Source organism: Xiphophorus couchianus, chromosome 12 (genome assembly GCF_001444195.1).
Source record: "Xiphophorus couchianus chromosome 12, X_couchianus-1.0, whole genome shotgun sequence".
NCBI classification, from domain to species: domain Eukaryota; kingdom Metazoa; phylum Chordata; class Actinopteri; order Cyprinodontiformes; family Poeciliidae; genus Xiphophorus; species Xiphophorus couchianus.
The window spans coordinates 28,883,519-28,903,298 of record NC_040239.1 but is presented as its reverse complement, the minus strand read 5'-3'; the positions used below and the strand labels follow the sequence as shown (position 1 = coordinate 28,903,298).

At 39.8% G+C, this 19,780-nt stretch overlaps 1 protein-coding gene across 1 annotated transcript; it reads left to right on the top strand.

The window, feature by feature from the left end:
• The first annotated feature begins 2,312 nt into the window (after window positions 1-2,312).
• Window positions 2,313-19,291, top strand: LOC114154322 (golgin subfamily A member 7-like). Its single transcript, XM_028033323.1, has 6 exons — window positions 2,313-2,450; window positions 5,116-5,241; window positions 10,300-10,452; window positions 11,041-11,142; window positions 12,120-12,174; window positions 17,935-19,291. Exons 1-5 carry the CDS (start codon window positions 2,442-2,444, stop codon window positions 12,159-12,161), a joined length of 432 nt encoding a protein of 143 aa, XP_027889124.1. The 5' UTR covers window positions 2,313-2,441; the 3' UTR covers window positions 12,162-12,174; window positions 17,935-19,291.
• Window positions 19,292-19,780: the final 489 nt, after the last annotated feature.

The window sequence follows — 19,780 nt, the reverse complement described above, 5'->3', positions numbered from 1 at the left end:
TTACTTGATCTTACATTTCTCTGTATTTTTGCTGGTTTTACATGATAAAATCTTGTTAAAAAGAATTAACAACCACAAAGAAGGAAACACAGACCTTTAAAATTTTGCAGTTAAAATCAGAGGAAAGTAAATTGCAAATGAGGGGATGTAGAAGGGATCAAATTACCTGCTAATGTAGTGGGCATATCAGATAAAATGTGCCAGATATTGAAGTATTTTTGTTCCTAAGGGCTGCTGGTGCATCACTGAAATTTCTCCATATCTTCTGAACTGAAACACGTGAAGAGAAAAACGTTCGATCGACTGCAGAAAGAAACGGCTCAGCAAACTCTAAAGGTTTCTTTTTGGCCTGCAGAAGCAGCTGGAATCCTTGGTGAAATTAAGTTTTCACCAAGGCAACATAAACTCACATAAATGTGAAATTACTGCTGTTGTTTCAAATTGTTGTGATAAATCCCACCTTGGAAAAAATATAGATTTTTTTTTTTTTTTTTTGTGCATGTGTGTTTATCTGGACTGACTTTTGTACGTGTGCAGCCAAGCCATAAAAAAAAAAAAACTCCCTGTGATCTGGAACGATGTGAGGCGAGAACTCCAAGGGTGAGTTGCAAACCCAAATTGCCACTGAGAACATTGTTTATGGTATAATTAAATCATGTTTTGCAAATGCTTCATTACTCCTAAAACATTTGGCACACATCAAGTATGAGCCGGTGATTGGTGAGTGTGAGACACAGACTGGCATCTGAACAACTACCTTGTCAATAAAAAGATCACGGTTGTTCTCGGCATCAACTGAAGCTGTGGGTTCTTTTGGGTCAGACATGCACAGATCTAATGACCCAGCTAGATCTAGAGAAACTCATCCATGCATTTATCCTTAGTTGCGTTGATGACTGCAATATAATTTGACAGCTGCTGCTCGTGTCGTCAATAAACCAGGAATGTATAGTGAGTAAATCATCCCATTTCTAAAGTCCTTTCACTGGCTCCCTGGAGCTCAGAGAATAGACTTCAGAACACTACAATCATCTATAAATCACTGAACGACTTAGCACCACAATACATTAAAGATCTGCTGTTGTTGTATCAACTTTTCAGACCTCTCGGGTCTTCTGGTTCTGGTTCTGCTCTGCTCTGCATCCCCAGAATCAGAACCAAACATGGAGAAGCAGCATTCTGTTTTCATGTGCCACAAATGTCGTAACAAACGTCCAGAAAGCTGCAAAACAGCTGAAACACTGAGTACCTGTTCAGAGTTGCTTTCAAACCATATAATAAATTGAACACTGATCAAATTATTTGATGTGTATTGATGCGTTTAATGATGGAACTTGAGAAAATGCAATGTGTGTTACTGGTTTTCACAACCGGTGACTATGTGATGTGTTCATGATGTTTTTATGGTTTTATGATGTAAAGCGTTTTATGATGTAAAGCGCCTTGCTGCTGAAATGTGCTAGACAAATATACTTGACTGATTGATTGATTGATTGATTTACAAAGCTTGCAGAAACTTTCATACGCAACTTCACATGCAAACGGTTGTGATTTATAAAACAAAACAAACTTGATGAGGGCTGGTGGGTGTTCAGCAAAGACTGAAAAAAAAAGGCAAGAAGTCCACCTAAATAGCGTTTTATAGATTCATGATACAATTTGCTTTACTGATGCAATGAGAACTTTTGGAAAAGAAGCAGACATCATCACACACCTTCGATCTTATCCAAGAGTGGTCATGAGATAATTGTCCAGATATTCAAACTTTTCTTTCACACCCACAATGTACTGTAAATCTTTATTTTATCTGATCTGTGGACTGTGACAAAAACAAATTGTCTCCTCACACCATATTTTTGCTCCAAGGAAACAGGCCAACTACTTGAATCTTCCCACAGTTGCACTTTCTCCAGCTCGGGTGAAGAAAAGAAACCGGTCTTTAATCTGACGATTTTTTTTCCTGCTTAAGTAACAATATTGTTTCCCTGTACTTTTATTAAGTGCAAAATTCCTAAAATAGTCTTATAATAATTTCTACGTATGCTTGTTACTATTTTAACTATATCTGTATTAATTTCTACATTTATATATATATATATTTTTTTTTTTTCATATATATTTTATATATGAAAAAAAATATTTTTTTTTTCACATATATATATATATATTTTTTTTTTCATATATATTTTATATATGAAAAAATATATAGATTTTTCTTAATATATATATATATATATATATATATATATATATATATATATATATATATATATATATATATATATATATATGAAACATCATGTTTTTAATCTTTGCACGTTTGCTTCAGCAGTACGCCTGTCTCTGTTGGCCAAGTTTAGCCGGAACCGAATATCATACAAGTGTTTCCCGACGGAACTAGTACTCCGTATCACGTCGTGCGGCATTCAGAAATCTTCAACATGGCGGAGGTAAGCTGTGTAAATTAAACCGCTGTATTTCCTCACATCTGCGGAACATGAACACATGTACTGAGATGTCAGTAGTGGTGCCGGGTTTGGATTATATTAAAGTAGTAAACCGAGAGTGAACGGGCGGTGTTAGCCCGCTGCTAGCTCACGGTTTGGTTGCTAACATGCTAAGCTATTTTGTTGTGAAAGCACTTTTAAATCAAACCGGGCAAAGATTAGGGTTAGTTGATTCTGAAAACACTAATCTATTAAATAATTTACTACTATGAAAAATGACTGCGTATATGGTGTTATCTTGTATAATACAGACTCTGTTAGACAATAAACAAATAACAGCTAAATGAGAAGCTGAGTTAAATAATTGCTTCCGTTTTCGTTCCACATTTGTTCAGAGTAAGTATTTTGTTAAGTAGATTAATTTACTGGTGCATCTGTACTAATGAGAATGTCAATGGAAAAAGTTACAACATTTACTCACAGCCATACAGTATATGAGGCTTTTATTTCTGTTAATTTTGATACTTGCTTGTAATAGAGACCCAAAATTCAGTACACGAGTAAAACAAGCAAAGAAAAAAAATCAATAATTTATTTTAAGACCAATTGAACAAATTCTGTTAGACACACCAATTTTATATCATTGTCCACATCAGTAGCACCAAAACCTGTTGAACCAAAAAGGCCAAATTTCGTAAGTTAAAAATCCTCTGAGGCCATTTTTTTTTTTCAGTTAAAAACAGATACATTTTTATTGTGAATCCTTATTTTTTTATCTCCAATCTGACCTTAAAATAAATTGGGTGGAATGTTTTCTATTTTGTTGATCAGGACAATGTCATTAGTCTATTCACAGCAACAAAACAAGAGATTTCTTCCAAAACCTATTTACCCCAAAAGTCCTATTTTTATATGCTATACCTACATTAAAATATAGGCAAAACCCCCCACAGCTTATAAAGGAAAACACATTTTGATGCATCACTTTCCGTTTTATATAGACATAAATGTGTCGTTGAAAATCTCATCCTGAATCAACTATAAAAGTGACCTGTTCTCTGGACTCTCCTTGGGAAATTGGGTGGAAGGAAAAAGTGTAGAGGAAAATAAGCACAAGCAACAGGAATGACCACAGCCTTGAGAGGCTCCAGGCAACACACTGCCAAGCTTCAAGGACATGCTGATTTTACATTTCAGAGCCACTCGGCGCCTCCTCATGCTTCAAACCAGAACCAGCACGTGCTTTAACGGACATGGTACTGGTGTGTTTTAAAAGCCAACAAACTGGTTTGACCCTGAGAGCGGTGCTGTCATGGCAACCTCAGCAAAACCACAGGCTGTCCTTCTCCATGCTACGCTGCATTGATGCAGTAGTTCATGCAAAAGGAGGCCCAACCAAGTATTGACAACATGTACTGTAGAGTACATGGACATCCGCTCTATAGGGTGTTATTACTATTAAAGGGCCGGTATTATGTATTTTCCAGGCACATAGTTCCTTTATGGTACAGTCAAGTAACCGTGTTACCTTCAGGTGTTATAAATGCAACTTGGTCCAGCATCTGGATTAGACGTGAATTTGATGAATTTATGCTGAAACATGGTTGCGTCCAGGACAGTGACTGACCTGACCTGGACCTAAACGGTCCTGACCTGGACCTAAACGGTCCAGGTCAGGTCAGATTAGATTACAGGGATGTGTTTTCATCTGCAGGTCCAAGGTTCTCTTTATATCTGTGTTCACTTGCTTTTACATCTCTGAAGTTCAGATAATCTGTGATTATAACAAGGCGATATAAGTCACCTCCCCTGCTTGCTTTATTAATGCTTCTTTATAATCTTGACATAAACCTTAAGACAAAACTTAACTATCTAAGCTTATCTAATCCTAATAGGGCCGCACTATATATCACAAATGCTTTGTCACGCAGAGCGGGGCAATATGGCAGAGAAATCAAATCGGATCATTTTTATAGCAGATTCGTTTTGTTCTTTTTTTTTTTTCCTGCTTTTTTTTCTAAAAAATGAAATGACAACAGCCAGAAAATATTTTCAAAAAGTTTATTTTGTTTGGATTATCACTTCTGCGAGTTGCACTTCGGAGTATCAGAGTCAGGCTGCAGAAATATGTGTCTAATAATAGGAATGTAGTCATAATATTGCCGGAATAAATATGCAACGTCTTGCGTCTTAAAATTAGGAGAATAAAGCTTGGATAATTTATTTCTTTTCTTTTTCGTATTTGAGTTGTCATAATATTACAACTTTATTCTTGTGTTATTTTGACTTTATTGTCACATGACGGTATTCTTGTAACAGTGTGACTCTATTCTCTGGGGAGAAAAAAAATTCAATCTTAGCCTGGCTCTTATATTTCATTATAGAGGTGCCCTAAATTCAAAGTCCAAATAAATAGCAAATGTAAAGCTTGCTTAAATTGTCAAATTTAATCTTTAAAAACCAAACATTTGATTAATTGATAATATCAATTTATCACCCAGCCCTTGCCTTTTATATTCTCAATATGGACGATGGACAGGAAGGCCTGTTTGGAAAGCAGTTTTTGATTTTCCTCGAAGTCCAAGTGTGAGGAGTTGGTGTTTTGCTGTGACGAGTTCTCTGAGCCTCGCCGCCACAGACATTGACGCGCTAATTCCTGTCCCCACAGACCCACAGCTTACAGGACATGAGGCAGCAGGCGGCTGTCGCAGCCAAAGTCTTCATTCAGAGAGACTACTCCAACGGAACCATGTGCCAGTTCCAGACCAAGTTTCCTTCAGAGCTGGAGACCAAGGTGGGAGACGTGTTTTACACCTGGACCCCAACTGGTCCCTTCATGAGGAACAGCAGAGTGTTCCTCGTAAAATGACACAATCCTAATAGGAGGCCGAGTGCCTCGATTGACGGCCGCTGGCTTTCCGGGTTTCTTCCGTTTTCGGTCACGATGGAAGATCTGAGTTTTGTTGAAATCTGAGGAGGAGTTGTTCTTTCTCAATGTCCTCCATTATCAGCTGTGCATTCTGGGCTAATGGGACGAAATGATGTTCATCAACAACCCACAGCCCAGAGGTGGTCTCACTGTTCTCCCCCGAAAACTCCAGCCAGCTGGCAGAGCAGACCTCCTGCCGTCATATCACATTCCAGCTGAGCACAGCTCCACCGTTGTAGGAACAAGCTGATAAGAGGCTCCGTATCGCTCCCTCTGGCAGGAAGTGAATTTTAAGACGTTCGCTTCGTTTCAGAAGACATTCAAAATACCTCAAAGTGTAATATAAAGTACCTCTGAAGTGTTTAGTGAGGCTGGTCTGCAGGGAGAGGTGTTGCTATAAACATCAATATTTATTTATGTATAGGAAGGCGCCTGTTAGCTAGTGATGCGTACCTCCAGGCGCCATTATTACGCATCGAGGCATGAACATAAAACCAGACTGTTCCAATGGGGGGCATGAGCAGGAGTCTGTCCCAGAAATGGTCGTAGCGTCCTTATTTCTTATCCAATTTCTGTAAAATGTTTACCAAAATTAAAGTTGAGACAATTGCAGGTGTTTTGAAATGTAAAAAAAAATGGTTATGAACCCATAAACAATTTGTTTATTGTCAAGAGAACTAAACAAATTTCTTTTTTTGTTAATAATGGACAATAATAAATTTTTGTACATAATTGCCACTGCAAGAGACATAGTTGGTTAAATACTTTATTAGTTATTTTACACTATTTAGTGATTGAAATAAATATGTCAATATTCTACTAATAAAGGAGTTCGTTTTTAGTCGTTTACTGAACTTTCAGAAATTACAGTGCGCCACAACAAAAGGAAAATGATGCTGATAACATCTCAAAACTACTCGTGTTCTTCTCTTTTTTTTCACTTATTTTAGCGCTAACTGAACCAAAAGCCAAAATTTGCGCAGCACATGAACATGTTAAGGTTATCAAAGTCAAGTTAGCATAAATGACCTACTTCCCACCTTTTTGCCAAATTTTTTTTTTATATTAAAACATTTACTGGCCTATGAAATGTAAAACCAGTGGAACTTCTCTAGCTCTCGTAATGTTGGCTATTAATAGCAAAACACTCTCCTCAGGTCCTTTTGCGTGATTGTGTCATTTTCCCGACTTAATGCAGAGTAATGTCTAGTAAAAGGCCTGAGCATCACTGACTATATGTCCAGGGGACTCCTGGAGAAAATGGGATAAAAATAGAATATGATGGATGTTTTTTTTGACACGGTCAGTCCAAGTGATGGAAACAGAAGTTTAGCGTGACCTCTGCCATTAATAAAACTGGCTGTAGTTGGGGGGAGCTTCAGTGCAAAACAGAGTTTACAAAGGTGTTCTCAACAGAAGAAGAGAATCACTGATTGGTGGAAACTCCAGAGTCACAGTGACAAGGAGAGAGTCGAGGAACACCTGCTTCGTCGTACATTATCGACGTCATCAGAGCCACCAGGGACGAGCGGCGTGTCGTAGCCAGGTTGGCTCTCTCCTCTCCCCACTAATGTGCTCCCATGGTGCAGCAGAACATTTCCTCATGGCTTAGTCCACAGCTGGAACCCAACCAGGCTGTGCAACATGTGTTTGTTGTTTCTATCATGAGGAGTTTGTTTTCAGGATTCATAGGAGCTATGTGTAAATGATTGTTCTCAGCTGACCTCTCGCCAGTACTTAAGAGCAGAGTTTGTTAAATATTTGAATTTGAGTCATTGATGAAACAGTTTTGTTATTAGTTTTTTCATTAACTTTTTTTTACTAAGAATCCAAATTGTAATGTTTCAAAGTTTTTCCCTCAGAAAACCAGCGAAGCCTGGTGGAACGGGGCGGTAGGGGCGGTCCACCGGCGGCACATCATTTAAAAAATGTTAAAAGTTAACAAGAAATGTGAAAATATGAGGTTATCATGTGGAAGACACTATCGACAATACATAACCACTTACAGAGTCTCAGACACAATAAAATACAATTAAAATGTATGACTTTTTTTTCATGCACTAAAGTTAAAATCCAAATTACGGTAAGTAACCAACCAGTGGATCTTAAAACCAGTTATGTAATACTGGTCCCATTTTCAAAGTAAAATAAATTCAAATAAATACTACCTAAAATTTGTTTAGAACAAATGAATAATCATTTGTAGCAAACAGAAAATTATTAGTGCAACAAATTCAGGCATTTATTTGCCTTTAGGCTTTCTTGTGTGTTCCTAAATCCAAACATGTTGTTTGGCCATTTCTGCTGCTTGGAGCAGGATTCTGGATTGACTGGTTGTGATTGGCTGTTATTTATCCACGTGAATGCACTGTTTACAAGGAAAAAACTGATTGGATGAAAAAGATCCGTCTGTGTTTAGTTGGTGGTATTTACACAGAATTCATGTAAACAGTCTTTTTTACAGTGCACAAATATACACATGCATATTTTGTACATTTTTACAATAATTCTACTCAGCTGCACGTTCCTTTGGATCAGAGTACCGTACTCTATTTCTAATTGCAAATTATTTGACGTTGTAGGGTACGCCACGGTTGGTGAGCGCCCCCTACTGCCTACTACATATTTAAATAAACTAATTAAAATGAATAAACAAACGACGCTTTGCCTGGAAGGGGACAGTTAAAGCCTGGAGGCCCACCAGGCCTATAAAACAGAGGAGGAAACTCCAGGTTTGTGTTTGCTGAGGCAGCAGCTGGAACTCGGATATGTAGATGGAGGAGCAGGTTGCTGAAGTCTGAGGCAGAACTGTGGCTTTGACGCTCATTACCGCACGGAAGAGCTGCTTCCCAGCATTTCAGAAGCTTTATTGGAATTTCCCCAGGAGTCTGGTGGTCGTCAGTGTTTTTCCCAGTATTTATTTCATATCCACATCAGCGCTGGGCAGATGAGGCCGTGGAAGAGCTCATTCTCACTGCCATAGAACTCTTCCCCCACACATTCATTCAAGATTAGCTGTACCATTATTTCTTTCTTTCTTCTTTTTTTTTTTTTAAAGCGCACCACGGGCCAAACTTTTTATGGCCTGCATTTTTATTTAATTAGTTAATTTAGCTTTTTTTTTTTGTTACTTTAGCCAACATTTTTTCCCTTTTTTGCAGGGTTTGCATATTTTGTGGTTTTCAGAAGTCATGTGCTTTGCAATGTTTTTTTCTTCAGGCATATTTGTTGTTTTAGTTTGTGTGATTTTCTTTTCTGTTTGTTTTATTTATATATATATATATATAAAAAGTACCAGGAGAGCATTGTGAGTCCGTGTGGCTGCTCACGTTTTACACTGATCAGTGGAGTTTCCTTAATTGTCTGGTTTTGCTGGCCTGTGTCCTGAAGCTCACAGTGGGAAGATGTTCAGATGAATCACAGCCTTCAAACTGGGAAATTAGTGGGAAAATAAACTTTAGATGGGAAGATATGATGCATTCCTCAGGCACAAGAAGCAGAACACTAGACGGGTTTCTGCTGCTCCTGGTTCCACTTAGAGGATACTCACCGACTTGTCTTTTTTTTTTTTTTTTCCTCTTTCTCTCTTTTCCCGTCTCTGTACTTCATACAGAACCACGGGTACAACAGAACACAAAAATCAGAGTTCAGTAATCACTACATACTTTTTCTTTTTTAAATATTTAGCTTCAATACAAGTGGCACTTCACAGAACTGACTCAAGAGTTGGTGAGATTTTTTTTGGATTAGTAGTAGATACAAATGGATAGGTTGTACAACAAAAAGTCTTAAATTAATGTAAAATAAAGGCCTTAAAATGTCTTAATTTTTTTAAAAAATATATACAATAAGCTGGCCTTAAATACATTAATCATGCCTCTTAGACTATTTAATCCTATATATTCAATTTTCAAAAAATAAAATCTTCAAAAAACAGAAGTTCAATTAATGTATACAATTGATTAATCGCCCAGCCCTTGTTTTAGCTTCTTCTGACTGGAGAACCTTATTCAACGTGCTCTTGCCCAACATGATATTGTTATTGTTCAACAAAACAGGCCAGAAACAGCTGGATTTATACTTGTACTACATCTAACCGAGTTGCTTTGCTCACTCATTTGGTGAAATCTGAGAGTTATGCTGCGTTTCATTTAGAAGTATCAAAGTGAAGGAGAGGCGAATAAAAATCCACTTTGCCATTTAGCACCACTTCAAAGAGACGCGCAGAACAAAATCCAAAAATCACAAAAAGCTTAAGTACAGTTAAAAAAAAGAGAGTCATGTATAATAAAAATAAAATAGGTTGTACATATTAAAAAACAAAAACACTCTATGATTGCACAAGGGAAATGTCTGGTAAATGTTTTTAACAGACTTCTAGAATATAAAAGCTTTTTAGGTTTTTATTTGTAACGGCTTTAAAAATCACTTTAAAGCTTTGAAGCCTGTGGTCAGGTCACAACAAACTCAAAACAGTTCAAGGGTGTAAATACTTTAGAGCTCCAAGTCCAACAATTTCACTTAGAAACCCAGATCATGTCTTTTGGTTCGGGGACAACCGAGACAATCTGAGACAACCGAGGACCCGTGTCTCTGAAGAGCGAACGATGCAAGAGTTGCTTTGCTTCGTATACTTGTGATGTTTGTGTCCAAGTTGCACCGTTTCCTCCCGGTTACCGAGTAGAAACATTCCCCAGGCTCGCAGCCGAGGCGACCCGATCGGCTCAGGAGGTGTTCCGAAATGCGGGACGGAAGCCTAGAATTCTCTTGATGCATGACCGGTCTGAGAACATCCAGCCCCTCGTTCATCAAGACGAAAAGAACTGCTAAGATAAATCCTTACACACACCTTTTAAAGAATTGCTCTACTGATGTCCTAATTTGACCTGCTTGGTCTTGTTTTGTTGCTTTCGCATGTTTCAGATTGACAAGCAGCAGTTTGAGGAGACGATACGGACGCTGAACAACCTTTACACGGAGGCAGAGAAGCTGGGAAGTCAGTCGTTCGTCGAAGGCTGCCTGGCCTGCCTCACCGCTTACGCCGTCTTTCTCTGTATGGAGACTCACTACGAGAAGGTGGGATATGGAGGCTGTGCAAAGTTACGCAGTTGTTTGAAATTGTACCCAAATAAGGTTTTTTCGGCTTACTGGATATATATATTGTTAAGGCTGGAACTAATAATTATTTGAATAATTGTTTTATCTATTGATTGTTCTGACAATGAATTGGATTTTTTTTTAAATGGCACACTCTACATTGAAAGATTCAAATAAACAAATGATTGATTTCTTTTTATTTGGATGAGAAAAATGAGCATTTTATTGTCTAAAATGCAGTAACGGCATTCCTTTAGTAAATCTGAACACGGTGAAGCTAATGATACATACGTATATACAGTATATATATACTGTATATACGTATGTATTTCTGTACCTTTTTGGCTAAATTACTGCTCTGCATCTGATCAGCAAATGGCCTTTCTTGAATTTGTATTCTCCAGTCTGCGATCAATTGATTACTAGGTTAGTTGATGGGTACTTCAATAATCGATTAATCAAGATCAAAATGATTAATCGTTTCAACCCTAATATTTTTTCTTTATACTTTGGGATTTGTGTGCTCAAAAATCACAATTTTGTTTTAAAACTTTGCTCTTTTTTTAGGTTTTGAAGAGGATTTCCAAATATATCCAGGAACAAAACGACAAGATCTACGCGCCACGAGGCCTCCTGCTGACAGATCCCATCGAAAGAGGACTCCGAGTCGTATCCTCCCACTCTCTGTGAAACCATAAATCCAATTTAAAAGAACTTTTTTTCCCCCGCAAACACAGTGACGATTGTAAGCTACAGTCCTCATCATAAAAACAGCCATCTTGTATGACCCTCTGGCTTTCCAGGAAAGGGCGCACAGCGGGTCTGGATATTGGTGTTTTTTTTACCGTCACTTCTGATGGTGGGTAAATATGGGATCTAGCAGTCAAAGTGGCTTACAGGAAATCTGCTGCTATGAATGTAAACTCTTCAAAAAGTTGCATAAAAGTCCTATGTAATCTATAACATCTCCATAAAACCAATGAGTGCCCCAACATCCTGACTGTCGCTGTGTGGGCGTGTGTGGAGGGTGTGTGTGTGTGTGTGTGGTGGCTCACCATGCTCTTTAATTCCAGCTGGGTGGGAAGAGGAGATGAGGGTTAACAGAATATGACTGAAATTGTTTGCAGCTGAACTTTGTTCCCCGTGACAGCGATCTGGATTATTTCTCCAACGCTGTCAAACTGCTGCGCTGATTTTAGCAACGGATGGAGGCGGGGGAAGTAGACGGCAGCATTTCACCTGAACTTTTACGTTTTAACATTTTAACAAAATGAATATGACAGTTTAATATTTTCTGTAGGCCTGCAACAAGCAGTTTTTTTCCCATTAGTTTTGGACCAATCACTGCAACTCAGCTGAATTTTGACCAATCACTTAGCCGCATTCTAATTTAACTTCCTGTAAATTTTCAGTTTGAGATTGTGATATTTTAATGAAGCCCATTCAACCCAATTTTTGGGCGAAACTAAACAAAAAAAAAAAAAAAAAAATCTGTTTTTAGTGAAATGTCACCGAGCCTTGTTGTGTGGCTCGGGCCAAGCGCACAGAACAAGTGTGTGGTAGCTGAGGGGGGGGGGCTTTTGGTTTTGGGTTGAAACTCGGTGTGAACTCGCCGCAGCTCCTCTTCCCTTAACAGCCTCGACCAGATCGAGGTCACCATCTACGAAGACAGAAGCTTCAGCAGATAAAAGCGATCCCGTGGTGAGTCCAACCGCAACCAGAGCCAACGACCCGTTCCATTAGTTCAGACGGTGATGTATCGCGCTCCGCAAGCTAAACATTTCGACAGCACGCACATTTTTTCCCAAAGTTGTAACTGAAGTTTGGAGCGCCTTGGCCCTGGAAGTAAAGAGGAGTAATAAAACGAGCTGCTCTCCCCTTTCGCCCCTCTGTCCATTGCTCTTAAAAGGAACGCCTCCTACCCACTCGGAGACGGATCCCACATCAAAGTTAGGAGCTGTGAGTAATATTACCGAGCTACTTCCCCACCAGGAAGCCTGTTTTTATGGAGCATTTTTTAGGGATTATTCTTCCTCCTCAATGTTCACATTGTAGCGCGCAGTGTTTAGTCATACTGTAAATTAACCGAGAGCCTGATGTTTAAAACACACGAGCTAACCAAAACCCGAGCGACACATCCAAAGTGATGGGGAATCTCTTAATCACAGGAGCCCTGTGAATATTGTTAAGTCCTTCAATAAGTGGGATTAATTAAGCGATTATCACGCTTTAAAAGTCATTAGCTTGTAGACTGTGCAAGCCAAATTTGGAGGGAACTAAGACGAGCTCCGGCGTTGCTTTTAGGTCACCTGAGGACAAGAAACGAAGTTTTGATTTAAACTGACTGAGGCTCCGAGCGCGTACGCTTTGTCGCAACACGTTCGGCGCTTTTATGTCGAAGCAACAAACTTCAGTGTTTTAATGGGATTTTATGTGAATGACACAAAGTAGTGCATAATTGGAAAGTGGAAGGAGAGTGATGAATGGGTTTCAACTTTTTCTACCATTGGAAAAAAGAAATAAAAAATTTAAAAAGTCTAAAGCCTCTGAGTCAGGTCTGGTTGCGCCACCTCTCACTTTGCCCCAGCTCGTTTGGGTTGCTCCACACATAGTATAAAAAAACCCAAAACGTTGCCCATTCTTTTTGCAACACAGCTTAAACTCAAGTTTTCCCAGGTATCGGCTTTGAGGTTTAGGTCAGAACTTTGACTGGACCATTTTATCAGATGAATTTGCTTTAAACGCTTAATTGGTTTTCTCCTAGGATTTGTAACGCCATCTATCTGCACTCTAACCAGCTTCCCTCTGCTTAACAAAAGCGTCACCAAAGAACGATGAAAATAGCAATCTGGATAATGGTGTGCGTTCATATTAGAATATTAGAATCTCATCTAAGCCTTGTGAGTTTTGGGTATCGTTATCCTCCTGTTTAATCTGTTAGCCGTAGCAATTTAATGCAATCAGGACAGAGTGAGAAAGCCCCCTGGTGGAGGATGAATCCACTAGCAATCAGCCCCAGAACAGGATTACTAGCCGATTGCTGATGTACAAACAGCAATTTCTTTAATGCCTGTTGTTTGTGTCTTGTTCGTCACTCATTGTCATTTATCGTTCCTACTGGAAACCCAAAGTGCAGCAAAACAAATAATTTGAGAATAATCGGAGCTTCTTCTACTAGAACTTGGTCAGACGAAGCAATGCTGACCACAACCAGCTGGTAGCTCTTCACTCCACAGTCAACCTCAATGAGACACACTGTGATGTTTTAATATGTTAAAATCTCTTTACACTCTAGTGAGTCCAAATGAGACCCAGAGTAAGTAATTACTTCAAAAGTTCCTTAACTCTGTGTAGACTGTTGCTTCAATCTGCATCTGGGCTTAATGTTGCGTTGCTTCCCACTGTTGCCATTCAACACATACAAAAGATTGTATTGGAAGCCTTTTGCTACCATGTAACGGTCAAATTTATCCCAAAGTACATCTTATGAAGGCGTACTTGGTACTGATTTCAGGAATCTTTGGGTCTTATAAGATCTCCAGCATCTCAACCGTCTCCACCTCGTTTTGCTCTGGAGTATTTCCGATGCTCCACCCTCTTGAGGCAGCACACCATGATCATCAGCCGCAGATGGCGGTCCAAATACCTACAGATCTTCCACACTGCTCATCTCATCAATCTTTCTGAAAGTCCAGCTCGTCTAGGACCTCCCGGCTACAGATCATCCTGAAAGGTTCTGTTGTGTTAGAGGCAGGACGGGGTAAGGTCGCGGCTCCACAGCAGAGAGATGTCACCATCTCTCTGCTGTTCAGGAGCGAGACTTTCTCAGTAAATGCGTTACCGGAGGTATGTTGTGTCTGGCAACGTCTTTGTGACCACAGACCCCTGTGGATCGCTCTGCTGTTGGCTAACTACCAAAAAGATTTCTCTGCTCATCTGAAATTCCGAGCCGAGGGCCTCATCTCACATGCAAGTCCTTCGGAGGAATGTAAAGCCAGGACTTTTATAAGTAGCTGTTGATAGAAGTGTGCATGGGATATTTACCAGGGTCAAAAGCACGGTGAACCGTAGCCAGAGATCCGACTGCGGGGACCTGCAGTACATCCATCTCAGAGTTTCTGTTTCCTGCCAAGGTCTCTCCTTTGTCTCCTCCAAGCACGGCCTGATACATCCCTGCTGAAAATGAAGAAACGCCACTCTGGTCCAGAGCTCTGATCTCTGGAATGTTCAGCTTTAATCAACGGACTCCTTATTGAACTTGAGCTCCTCCAGAACACATAAAACCTTCGTCTCCCTCCCGTCGAAGGTCTAGCAGGCTTAAAGCAGGAATTCTGCTTTCTGACCGTCTGCCAGGTGAAAAGTTGAGCGGCGGTGATGGATCAGCCCTCGGTGGAAGGGAAAACGAGCTTGGCCCTAGACCGTCCTGGGCTGTCGGAGGCCGACGGCGCCAAGTCCGTGTCCCGGCGTCTGTTTCCGAACACATTCTGCCGTCGCCGCACTCTCGTCTGGCTCGGCGCGCAAACCTGTAAAAATCGAGTCTGTGCAGACTTAACAGACTTGGACGGGGCGAGGCCAGAAGACATGTTTGTCGTTAGCGCCGTGTTCCTTTTTTTCATTCCCTGAAAATGGAGCTTTTCTTCAGCTGTCAAGTTCATTTTTCACAGGCCAAAACGGGGGGATAATTTTCACCAGTTTTTTTTAATTGCTGTTATTATGCAGGGCTGTAAATCATGTTGATAAGCAGTCAGCGCCTCTCTTTCAAACATCCTGATGCATCTACTTCAATGCTTCCAATTGTGTGATCAGATTAAGGCTGATTCACACAATTACTGTTGGCTGAAGCCTGAGGAGCTGCCTCTGTCAGCAGAGGTGACAGCCTCTTCCTTTTGTTGCTTTACATCAGTGATATAGAACATTGTTAAAATGTCATCTGCTCCTCAAAATATCTTCAAATAAATGGATTCTTACCTGAAAAATGACTTTTAGCTAAAAACCAAATCGTAGTCTGTGGCTGAGTCACACATGCTAGTAGCTACGGATTGAAACAGATTCATCCGCCTGAAATGTAAACTCCAGACGACAAAGTATATTAGCTTAAATCAAAGTGTCTGTGCATCTTTAAAAAGTCTTAAATTGGTGCCGGCTCAGTCATTTCTGTCACAGTACAGGTTTAAAACTTTGTTCGTAGTCTTAAAGACTAGACATGAAATTGAAGTTTCGTCGAATCTGAGTTGGTGAAGCTGGCAGAAACCACGTGAACAGCTCGGAGGGTCCTTTTGAAAATTGTTACAATACAATTAAAATTGTCGAAAGAAGTGGAAGTTGAATTGAAATACTTGGAGGTAAACGCTGCTCAGTGTCTCCCAGTTTAAAAGGATTGGCGCCTGTTCAATAACAGCAGGATTAAAATGACACACTGCTGTTGGCCTGATGAAATGATTAGATAGCCTGAAGTTATATTTACATTACAAATAAGATATTTTAAATCAAAAAATACAACAACCTGATGCAATTTTCTTTAACTAGATGTCTTATCACAGGGATTTCAGTATTTTATTATTTATAATAATACTTTCACACAGCACTCAAATTCAGTGTGTTTTTCCTAACACATCCGATTGTTTTCAAAGCGACTGCAGGCAGAACAGTCGTGTCTCATTTTATCCGACTTTCATGTAATTAACCTGAGACGTGTCATAATTTTGACCGGATGCAAACAATGGCTGAAAAAAAAAAAAAATCCTAATTATGAAAGAAGTCTGTCAGTGAAGCGCGTCCCATCCCGGCTCTACCACTCTTAGCTCTGATTACGCATCCAGACAGGCTTCTGTACATGTTTTGCACTCAGTGCTCCACAGAGGGCCGTTGTTTTTGGCTCTGCTTCCTTTTAATCAATTTCCTTCTGATTTTGTCACAACAACATCGGCTCCCATTGCTGAATTAACTTTGAAATAAGTCCTTAAAGGGCCCCGTTATCCGTTATCACTTCAGTAAACAGAGCGCAGCTGTGCGACGTCTGCCGGTCGCTCTGGGGTTCTGCACAGCTCATACAGAAGTCTGGTCGCATCATTTGTTTAGGTCAAACTCATTTGTACAATTGTACAATTTATAAAAGCCAGACTAAATTCATTTTCAAAACTTAAAGAGCGGTTTGTAAGAAATCAAAGTCTAACCGCTTTACCCATGGCGCTCTTTCCCAAACTTCGTCAGATGACGCCACATTATCAATTATTTATTAATTAAAAATTTTTTTTACCCCTTCAGGGGGTCTTTTGTGGGCTCTAGTGTCCCTTATATGACAGTGGGCTGACAGGAAACGGGGAAGGAGAGGGGGGAAGACATGCGGCAAATGTTGTCGGGTCCCGGAGTCGAACCCGCGAAGGCCGCGTCGAGGACTGAAGGCCTCCAAATACGGGTCGCGCTAACTGCTACGCCACCACGGCACGCCTAATTTAATTTTTTATTATTTTTTTTTACTATTCCCTAGAAATGAAAAGCAACACTCAACTTATCCTTTGGCTCAACTTTCCTCGGTTTCCCCCAAGCAGTTTAATGAGTGGAACCGAACCGTGTCTAGGTTTATATGGCGGAACAAGGAACCGAGGGTACACTATAAAACATGACCAATTACCAAGAGATAAAGGAGTAATGTTTGGGAAATGATTACAGAGCAGCACAACTGACTCTGCTGTTTTACTGGTGTGAAGAGGAGTATGATGCAAAGTGGAAAGAACTAGAATCAAGTCCAATTGACATTACTCTTCACCCTCTGCTGGGTGATCAACACCTAGAGACACCAGGAAAGCATCTGGTTCAGAGGGTCCAGTGAGCCCCTCTTAGAGAAGGGCACTTGGTCATGAAGATGTTAAAAATCCAGATTTATTTTTGTAATTTTATCAATTTTTTTTCTGGTGAAAATTGGACTTTTATTCTGATACCATTATGACTAAATTCTTGTCATTAAGCAGAAATTCTTATGGGCGAGCCCCAACACTCCTTCATAAAACTCACAGAAGGGAAGATTGAATCAAAATCCACTTTTTGAAAAATTTATTTTTCTTTTTTTAGAAAAGAAAGTGAGGAGAGGGAAAAATGTTTTAAAAATCGCATCTGTTATGAAAAAATAATTGTATTTTTAAAGGGACAGTATTATGCAAAATTGACTTTTTCTCTTTTTTTGTTTAGCTTCACATCATGTTGTATCGGTCTTCCCTCGTCAAAAACGTGCCTGGAGCGTTGCCTTGATTCTGCCATGCGTGTTTGAGAATCCGTTCGTCTCCCATGGCGACCATTCGGCTGTGCAAAACGCCTGGCTGCTCTCGCGTCTGAAAAATGTCGTCGCACTCGTTTTAGTTTTAATGAAACGTTCAGCTGCTTGCTGTCGGTGCTTTTCTTTTTCTTTCCAGTCAGCGTCAGGTCGTCTCGATGATTTTTTTGTTCTGCTTTTGTTTGTTTGTGCAGCAGCGGAGCAGCAGAACCAACCGCCCCGAAGACCTCCACGACCTACGACCTTAACGCTGCGTCTTTACAATCTATCCCCCCTGCCTGGTACAAGAGCATGTGTCTTTGAGAGAATCCCTTTGGAGAAATGTTGTAGCAACATTTGACTTTTAATGTGCCCTGTTTTGTATTTTAGTGCGTTTAAGCCGACTTCAAATATGATGAAATAAGAGTTGAGCTCAGAATTTAACCAGTGTTTTTATGCTGGACTAATGCAGCTGTTTGAACGTTAGTGTTTTTGGAGAAATACCCTAATTTTCTTTGTGTTTTTTGGAATGGTACAGCCATCAAACAGGGTCACTCATTTTGTTTTCCAGAGCTCACCTGTAAAGTGTGGGATCATTGGTTATAGGGGGGTTTACCTCACAGTTTGTTGTTTTCTAAAAGGTGTTTGCTAGTTTTGCACCTATTTTTTTTATTTTTGCACCTTATCTGTCTGTTTCATAAACATTAGTGTTTATTTAAAGCTCTCCAGTGTCCCGCGGCAAATTTTCATCCCTGTAAATATTTGATTTGTACGTATTGATTTAACAGTGTATCATACTGTAGGTGCTGTGAATGTGTGCTATGCATAATATTTCACTGCTGTTAATTTTTATTAGTATGTACACATACTCCAATATTGCCTTCGACAGAAGTATTGAAAGTGCTCTTGTTGGCTGACAGTGTCCAGAACTAGAACAGTTCTCCATTAACACATGGTTGGGGTTAGCACATGTTACAAAAGCACAAACTTTACTGAAGAAGGTTGATGTTCTGGTTCTGCCAGGTCCAAATTGAAAATGTGTATTGTTTTAGAGATGCACCAATCATGCTTCAAGTAACTTAAGAACTCAAACCATCCAATCAATGACTCAGAAATCTTATAAAGGTTAAACACCATCAGAGCCACTACCTCTACCACGGAACCTGCAGCACATTTTGTTTTTGAGTTCTAGAAATTGGTTTGGACCAGGAAAAGTCTGATCAGTGCATCTCTACTAAAACCCAAATGTCGGGTTCCTTTTCTCTGAACCTGATAGTAAAGCTTGGCAGTAGTCAATCCTCCCGTCTCGCAGTGAGACCTGGTAGCTGCTGATGTTGGGCTTCACTCGTCTTTTAAAGGTGAAGCCTCTTCATGTGCAGGTATCCAGGTTTGATTGTGAATCAGGTGGAAAGTCTTGATGTCTTCTGTAAATAAAAGTTTGATCTGTTTTGATTCTTGAGATTATGTTGAGTCCACTAACGAACCTTTTTTGTTGTTATTTTGCCAAATGACATTCAAGTGTATTGATAATCTATTCTAGATGATATGCTAATAAATCATGTTAATATGTGATGCTGTGCTTTGCTTAGTTTGAGTCCTTTAAAACAAAATGTAGGTTTTAGTTACTAATTTTCCCCACAGATAATTAACTCAAATTAAACTGAAGGTGATGAACGTTCAGTGTGTTTAGATCAAGGCTTCCATCATGTTGGCCAGACGCCACAGTGAACGCAGCACCTAACAGTAGTGAGGAAGCAGATATTGTTCTTGGTTTTTGGTAACTGTAGAACAAGTTCTCTCTGGCGTCGTTGTTCTACAGACTGTCAGCATTGCTCGTTAATTAAGTACATTCGACATTTTAATTAAGACGTGTTTGTTTTCAGGCTGAATATTGGGTAGGCGTTTTAGCTTTTGCTGAACATCTTCCGGCTCCATTTTGTTGCTTGTTGTAACTGCAGGGCGAGTCGCGTGCAACTCTTTTGGAGCGCGTGACTGGCGGGCGCGGAGCTGCGCCTGTGCAATTCGCTGCTTTCGTGGACAGTCTTCTGAACTGAACTCCTG

Excerpts from the sequence above, each read along its gene's own strand:
- LOC114154322 (XM_028033323.1), top strand. Across the intron at positions 5,242-10,299 it reads CTTCAGAGCTGGAGACCAAG|ATTGACAAGCAGCAGTTTGA; the intron begins GTGGGAGACGTG and ends CGCATGTTTCAG. Across the intron at positions 11,143-12,119 it reads TCGAAAGAGGACTCCGAGTC|ATCGAGGTCACCATCTACGA; the intron begins GTATCCTCCCAC and ends AGCCTCGACCAG.